At 43.2% G+C, this 8,158-nt stretch overlaps 1 protein-coding gene across 1 annotated transcript in view; it reads right to left on the bottom strand.

The window, feature by feature from the left end:
- Positions 1 to 1,398, bottom strand: part of TMEM27 (transmembrane protein 27) — a 21,527-nt gene extending 20,129 nt beyond the window's left edge. Inside the window, exons 1-2 of the mRNA XM_009276867.1 lie at positions 1,332 to 1,398; positions 887 to 945 (exon numbers count right to left, since the gene is read on the bottom strand). Coding sequence (XP_009275142.1) covers positions 887 to 945; positions 1,332 to 1,398 — 126 coding nt within the window. The remainder of the gene's footprint in view (positions 1 to 886; positions 946 to 1,331) is intronic.
- Between the last annotated feature and the right edge of the window lie 6,760 nt (positions 1,399 to 8,158).

An 8,158-nucleotide genomic window follows, 5' to 3' on the forward strand; every position in this document is an offset into this window, starting at 1 on the left:
GCTGAGCAGTGCTTACACTAGCCAAGGACTTTTCAGCTTCCCATGCTCTACTGACTGAGAAGGCTGGAGGTGCACAAGAAGCTGGGAGGGGGCACAGCCAGGACAGCTGACCCAAACTGGCCCAAGGGATATTCCATACCATGGGACGTCATGCTCAGTATATAAAGCTGGGGGAAGAAGGAGGAAGGGGGGGACGTTTGGAGTGATGGCGTTTGTCTTCCCAAGTAACCGTTACGCGTGATGGAGCCCTGCTTTCCTGGGGATGGCTGAACACCTGCCTGCCGATGGGAAGGAGTGAACGAATTCCTTGTTTTGCTTTGCTTGCGTGCGCGGCTTTTGCTTTACCTATTAAACTGTCTTTATCTCAACCCATGAGTTTTCTCACTTTTACCCTTCCGATTCTCTCCCCCATCCCACCCGGGGGGGAGTGAGTGAGCGGCTGCGTGGTGCTTAGTTGCTGACTGAGATTAAACCATGACAAGACCTAACAATCTTTCCCTGCTTCTCTTCCCAGACATGCTTGACTTTACAATTAGCACTCTCAAGCAGAAGTGCTCTTCCCAAAATACAGACATAGATTTATGCAGCACCACTTATGCATAAAGTGTAACATCTCTACTGTTTTTCCAGGGGAAAAAAAAAATCTTTGACAGAAAATTATCTTTATGAAAAGGCAAGCTTTATACTTCTCTTAAATGATGCCATTTGAAGGAGTGGGCTAGTCAAATGTTAAGAAATGGATGCCTGGATCATGACTTGAGCAAGCTATTACAATTAACACTTCAGAACAAATTGCTTGTGCTGCCTTCAGAAATTTTACAGTATATATTACTTCCATTTAGGCAGATATTCAGTTAGGAAGAATACGTGAAGATACTTTACTTACTGCATTATCTCCCAAAGCTGTTTTGATACTAAGCCGTACTTTGAAAGCATTCTGTGCATCTGACACAAAGAGAAAAAAGCAAACATATATTGATAGTCAGCCAAAATAGGATTTTAAATCATTTACTTCTCTAATTATTTCACAAATCACAGCTTCTAAACATGTCTTAACAGATCACCTGATTAGGAGGACAGAAGTTACTAGCATGAAAAATGCCACAGCCCTACAAAGTCTCAGTGAGGTTTACCATGACCTCTTTAAAATAAGTGAGATGAACATCCACACTTAATTTGCAAACTCATAAAAGAAGCGAATGCACAGCGTTTCAATCTTCAAACTGGAGACAACCAGTTAAAATAAAAATCTGAGAAGCTGACAGCTTTATAGGCATAAACTCATAGCTACATTTACCTGGGGAAGGATGGGAATCAGCTCCAAAACTTACCTGGCTTGCAGAGCTCAGCATGAGCAATGGCAACTACAGAGAGAGGAAGCAGCAAAACCCGTAACATCCCGTCAGCGTGGAAAGGTTGAGGCAAAAAGAAGAGAGCCTCCCCTGTAAAGTACTCTTAAACTTTCTATGACCCAGGATTAAAGCATCAGCAGCACAAGTGAGCAACCAAGTAAAAGGTTTAATAATTAACCCCTGTTATTTTAGCTAAAACAGGCACTAGAAACAACTGTCTTCTGTTAGTTATTTACTGTCTTTCTCTGTAGTAAAAAAAAGGCCATAACAAGGTTTTAATTTTCCTTCTTCCTTTTTAGAATAATACAAAACTTCACACAGTGCTCCAGGCCAAACTTTTTTCCCCCCAGATGCAATGCCAGACAGGCACACAAGATGTGTGAGGGACGGTGCACCAGAGCAGCCGGCGATTGCGGTGGCGGGACACCGTGCCGTTACCCACAGCAAGTGAATTTGAAGCTCGGCTGCCACCACATCCCAAAGGAGGCTGCCACCCGGCTTCCTTGGGAAACTGGCTGGCCCCACAGAGGGCCCTTGAGGATAAAGGAAGACTGGGCACTCTTTTCATCCCTCCAAAAGAAATGTGTGGCAAACGCAGAAGCCCTGGACCCACAAACCAGGTTCCAGATTTGACCCTCATTTGCCTTCGAACTCTCAGCACTTCTGAAGGGCCGGCCTGGTGGCCCCAGTGCCATGTCCCCCCATCCCCGCCCCGGTCCTACTCCCGCGTCCTGGCTCAGGAGCTTGCCTGAGCCCAGCAGAGCAAATGCCTCGTTCCACACAAACCCCCCCACATCTGAGGCATTGCTTTGCACGAAAAGAACAGTTATAAAGGTGGAGAACTACTTTCTTGCTGTTGGAGGATCATTACGGTAGCAACCGGAGTAAGAAGAGGTGCAATAGAAGGGCTTCATAGGAAGCATGTTGAATAAAGACATATTCTTGTTTTGTAGACGTGACACACTGTATATACATATACGCACACAGGGGTGTTAATATTTTAATGATGCACTTTACACTATTAGCCAAATGTTTACCAAGACAAAGAAATAAATGCAGAGGAGAAAGACTTCAGAAACTGAAATGTATCGCAAGTACTTCAACAGTCTTTGCAATCTGGGCAGCAAGACAGGATTACTTTATTCCACTCTGCTACTGTACTCCCCCTGCAGCCACTCTGATTAATGGTTAGTTCCTAAATTGAAGATCGCTTCAAAATTACTTTCAGTTGGCCCTTTAGCACTGAGAAATGTGTCTTAAGACTGCAAACCCAAAGACCTTTACAAGAATGACTACCAGTGAGAAAATTTTACTTAACTGTGGGACTGAATTTATGGAAAACAATAACCAGTATTTACTGTGTAAGAATACTTGGACTTTCAGGTAACGGAGAACTTACTGTTTCACTAATTTTATCTTATTTTTAGGAGCCATTGTCAAAGGACTTGATATCCCATCTTTAAAAGTCATTAAATCAAGCTGATTCCTGGGCATCTGTTTACTCTCGCTAGGCAACCAGCTCTGAGTACAAAACTATTGGATACATTATCAGCTTAGATGTTCACTCTATGCCTATGAAAACAAAAAAGTGATGTTTTCATTTCTCATGACGGCTTAAATTAATACACTGTATGCACACGCATCAAAAGGGGAGCACTAAAATAATGTACGGATGTATGAAAGACTATCAGTTTTCTGTAAAATTTGTAACTTAAAAAAATCTTAAAAGAACATGAATGTTATCAGTTTCATGCTAAATTCATGTGCATTGCTTCAATAACAAGCATTGGAACTTTGTTGTACCTTTGGGGAAAATACTGCAGAACATAGGAACAGAGCAGAAAAGCCAAGCATTGTTTCCAGAAGGCAAATGGAACTGAGCGTCGATAGGCGGCATCACCATTTCTCCCCGCTGTAAACCACTGTAAATCAGTTCTTTCCCTCAGAATCACATGGAGCCGGTGTCAAAGTACATCGAAGGCACACGACACCCAGCAGGAACAACCTCAGAGGACATGACTGGCTTCCCTGATCAGGGCTGCTGACTTCCACCCAGGACGGCTGGCAAGCAAGACAAATGATTTTTTCCAGCGGAGAGGGGAGGAGGCCAGAAGAAGCAGTGCGACAAACAGCCCAGCTCAGAGCTCACAGGGGGACCATCGTGCAGTTGATATATACGTGCACGGCAACTTGGATGCATGCCAAATGCACCCAGCTGACTGCTCATGCGCTTACCCGGTGGTGTATGCACAGAGCGCTGCACATAAGCAACCGATTGCTGCACATCTATAAATCTTTTTCCAAAGCCGGCATGTTTTTTAAACAAGCCAGGTGGACAAGCAAGCCTAGACCAGGTGCTAGTTGAAAGCTAACTTTTCTTCAAATCAATTACATTTTTAAATACTGTCTTAAAAAGCACTGTAACTTTTCAGGTTACAAATGGAGTATATCAGCGTAATCTAAAAAGAGAGACATTTTGACACTTCGCATCTCTGTAATAAAACTACATGCATGGATAACCTTCTGCCCAGCCTCTTTTCTCCCATTTTGGCAAGATATGCAGCACTGTTTAAGCACATCTGCATTTGTTTGTCACTGATTAATCAGTCAGGCATCAGTTTGCTTGAACAAATGACAATCTACATGCATATATACAAGGTATGTTTTTAATTCAGTACTTTGTGAGGTATTAGATTTTTAAATAGTTCCTCCTTTATAGTAACTTTGTTTTTCCTAACTACTCTTGAGCTACAGGTCATGGCCATGCCGAATCTCATACACGATCTGCATCCTAGAAATATCATTGAACTAGTGCAAAGAACTATTTCACTTCTTGTACTAAATGAATTATGTCTGCATGGTTGAAAACAACAGTATCTCTATAATTTTTTTAAGTGCTTGTGACCTCCAGAAGTTCATGTACTACCTGTATGTATATACTTAACAGTATACCATAATTTGGACTTCCAAACAAATTAAGAGAACTGAAATTTCAAGAAAGCGTATGACTTGGTAAAACAAACAAAACCCTTCCATCTTCTCGATGTTATTAGCAATGTACTTTTCTGCTTCTTTCAATGTCTTTGAAATGGAAAATCCCAGGAAAGTAAAAAATTGATAGCTATCATATAAGTTAATTTATAGCTATGGCCAAACTTAACCTCAGTTCTCAAATTTGACAAATTAACAGTTTTAAACTCTGAGGAAGTTAATCTTTAGTCTTAAATAGTTGTGTTCAACTCTTATGAGGAAATAGTCAATGTGCTACTGTCAGCATTAGTCACTCATGGAAATGTACCTGGAGAACTGCTGTACACGGTGCCTTGCAGTACCCTGGGTGCAGTGGAAACGACAAACTGCTGCAGACTTCAGAAGTCGGTGAGATTAGGATCTAAGCGAATGTCAGTGTCATCCAATAGACCAGGCTGGCTGATACAGGTCCACCCTAAGTCTCATTAAATGGGAGTTTTTCCAGTAACTTTGGGGGGAACAGTGTGTTGAACGAGGCCCATAACCACTGTCATTACTGTAATGATGCAAAAGTGACTTACGTTGTCACAGAGTGTTTTATCAGTGCTCACAGAAGTAGACAGTATGTAAGAAATCGTTTACCCCTTGAGACAGTAGCGTAGCCATTAGACAGCAGGTGGGGGAAGGATGCGCTCTCTAAAGTTCACATATATTGCCTTGAAAACGTGCACTTTGCAGTGGAAAGCACCGAGGATTGCGCACAACGGGGCTGGCACCGAGAACAAACAATCAGCAACTTCCAGCTCGGAGGGAAAGGATGGTGCTGCTGTCGCCACTTCACTAGTAAGTTTATAGTACAATCTGCAGCCCTGAGGCGTCAGTGGAAACTGACCACTTCCCATCACAGACCCACGCTTCCTAAATGTCTCCTCATCGACACGTATTTTCTGAGTCAACCAAATCCACGCTACTGATTTACTTCTATTTCCCACATGTTCTCCTACGTCCATTTTCTTCAGCCAGGAAAATAAAAGCCGTACGATTCCATGAGGAAAGGCACCGCTCTTCTACTGGAGCATATGGCAAAAATTATGATGAGGACAACTGTTAAATAATCTGTATGCCTATAAAATGTATCTTTCTTTTTTCCCCATGGGGCTTGGGCATACAACAGAGTGAACACTTCTTATCTGCTTATGTCAGTCCGCATTGGTAGGAAATACGAGAGAAATGGAAACCAGAAGAGCCACGTGGAAACAAGGTACAAATGTGTGCTAAACAGAGTACCTGTACTCTTGCTCAGAGCTGGTCTACTGCGCGTGCGTAGTTCCGTGGATAGGTCTTACAAGACATGCAGAGATTTATAACGGAATATGGCATGTAACTTCAAGTTGGATGAGAAAAGTTTCTCTGTTCTGTGCTATTCTGTGAAGCATAATCGGTGCACCTGGTATCGACCTTCGCCCGATGGGGTTCACATAGTACCATACCGTGCAGGTGTATTTTTCTTTAGGAAACATGGAAGAGTGAGTTCCACAGACTTCTTGAAGGTTTCCACAAAAACAAACTATGCTTGAAAAGGCCTGTGGTCTGTACAGTATTAGCCCTCAGTGTAAGGGCTAACAACTATTGACCAGAACGCTACGTTACTTTGGATGTGTGAATGGCTCTTGCCTCCTGCCTGGAATGGCCAGATTTGTTTCTTTCTGACACCATTTTCATTAAATTGTATGGAATTCTGCTCCTGTACTTGAATATCAAGCTGCTGTTATGTGTATAAATTAATGAGAATAAACAAAATGGAGAAAAATGCAATTATTGTATTCCTGTTTCAAAGAGGCATGATAGCTTTTTTCAGAATCAAGTATCTGTAATAACTGATGTATTTTGTGTTTTCTTATAAAGAGATCCTCCTTTTCACCACTCAAATATATAAGCTTAAGATGGTTCCTTCCCCAAGTATACTGGGAAAATGCCATAATGAAGTGTAGCATACTAATGAAAGAAATGATTGAATTTCTCAATTTTGACTTATAAATAGTTTAAAGGAAGGTTGTTGTTACAGCACTTACTCTGTTAAAAGGAGGATGAAAAGTTATAGTTGTAATTCCTTAATGAAATAAGAATTATGAAACACATTTGGTTGTGTTTTTTCAAAACTTTCATGGGTGTCAATGGTTCATCAGTTGTAAAATGCACAATACTGCCATCTCCTGTATCTAAGAAGCAGCAACTTATGTGTTATCTTACATGTATGTTCTGCACAAGCAAACAGTAATAGTGATGTCAACTCCATTTTAAAAGACAATCTAGAATCTGAAACATGGTTAAGTAATAGCAGAGAGGTCGTGGTCTGAATATTCATTGGTCAAATAGCAAATGTAGCTGCTGACTACAGCAGTCACATGCTTGCTTTGAATGACTTCACTGAGCTTCAGAATAAATAAGAGGATACTCATTACACTGTTAATGAACAACACAGTCAATTAGTCTGATTTTGACAAAGGCTGCTCTGGCATGCTTCACCGCCAGCAGCTCAGACTATTTACACAATATACTACCTCTAGTATATACAAAGTAAGCTCCCACACCGTGGTTTATGACAACTAATTGAGATCTTATTAAACAATGTACATTATTAATGGGTATGCAAAACATGCCCAAATAAAACCTACAAATTCATTGCCTCTGAAGGCTGCAATCTATAATGCATGCCGCTGAGGAACTGATTACTGACAACTTGCGTATTTCAACCCATCGTATCTGTGATGGTCTGTGCATTGTAACTTATTTCCTGCCATGAAGTATGTTTATAATCAAGACAGGTAGTATGCCTCAGAGGTGGTGATGAGAATGTATCAGCAGTGTCAAATTCACCAGTATACCTGTCTGGTGCTCCCCTGTTACACTGGAGCCGGGACTTCCCTCAACTCTTTGAGAGGCTGTAGGCCAGGGCAGCCACCCATCGCCTGTGTCCACAGCAGCCAAGACACCCTAGAAGCTCGCCTCGTGGCAGGCGTAGTACACCTCACACTTCCACAGGTACTTCACAAAGTAACTGATGCACCGTACAGAGCACAAGCTGTCAGCAGCCAGTTGCTACGGCTGGGGAGCATCCACATAGCACGGACACCGCCACGTGCAGAAAGAACCCAGGCTAGCCGTGACACTGCACGCCACACGCGCTGCTTTACTCGAAAGGGCTGGGAAAACTACAGGTATCACAATGAAAGATTCAGTGGACTGAACCTTTTCTGGTCTTTCTTCAAGAGAGCTTAGTAAATTGAAATTTAAAATGCTACTTTTCGGTGCATTCACAGAATCCTAAATGCTTTTGACAGGAGGAGTAACACACACTGCATCTCATCTTTTAACATATGAATTGCTCTGGTCTTGTTTTCTGAATGGCGCAAAGGTAGCTCTGACAGCGTACAAGCATGCTGAAGGCAGCTGTACTAGTCAGCTCTATGTAATCACTCACAGCTGGTTTCCTTTTCCCCCGCATTCCCTACCCAGCCGGTCAGGGCTGTAGCTTCAGATGGTTACTACAGCCGGCTGAAGGGCGGCTGGAAAACCACGACCACGACCCCAAGCCACCAGCCCCTGTGCCTCCCAGCACTCTCCTCAGTGACCAGGCCCGGGCTGCCTAGGGACCGGCAGGGGCGCCTGCCCGCCCCGACGAACGACCCAGCCCCATAACCGTCCCATTCCGCTTACTGCGCTGCCCGCCCCGCTCCCCGCCTCCGGGAGCGGGGGCTCAGCCGCAGCCGCAGCCCTTCCCGAAACGGCTCGAGAGCCCACCTCCCCAACGGCTCCCCAATGTGCGTGCGTGCGTG

The sequence above is a fragment of the Aptenodytes forsteri genome, unplaced genomic scaffold (assembly GCF_000699145.1).
Source record: "Aptenodytes forsteri isolate BGI_AS27 unplaced genomic scaffold, ASM69914v1 Scaffold273, whole genome shotgun sequence".
NCBI classification, from domain to species: Eukaryota; Metazoa; Chordata; class Aves; order Sphenisciformes; family Spheniscidae; genus Aptenodytes; species Aptenodytes forsteri.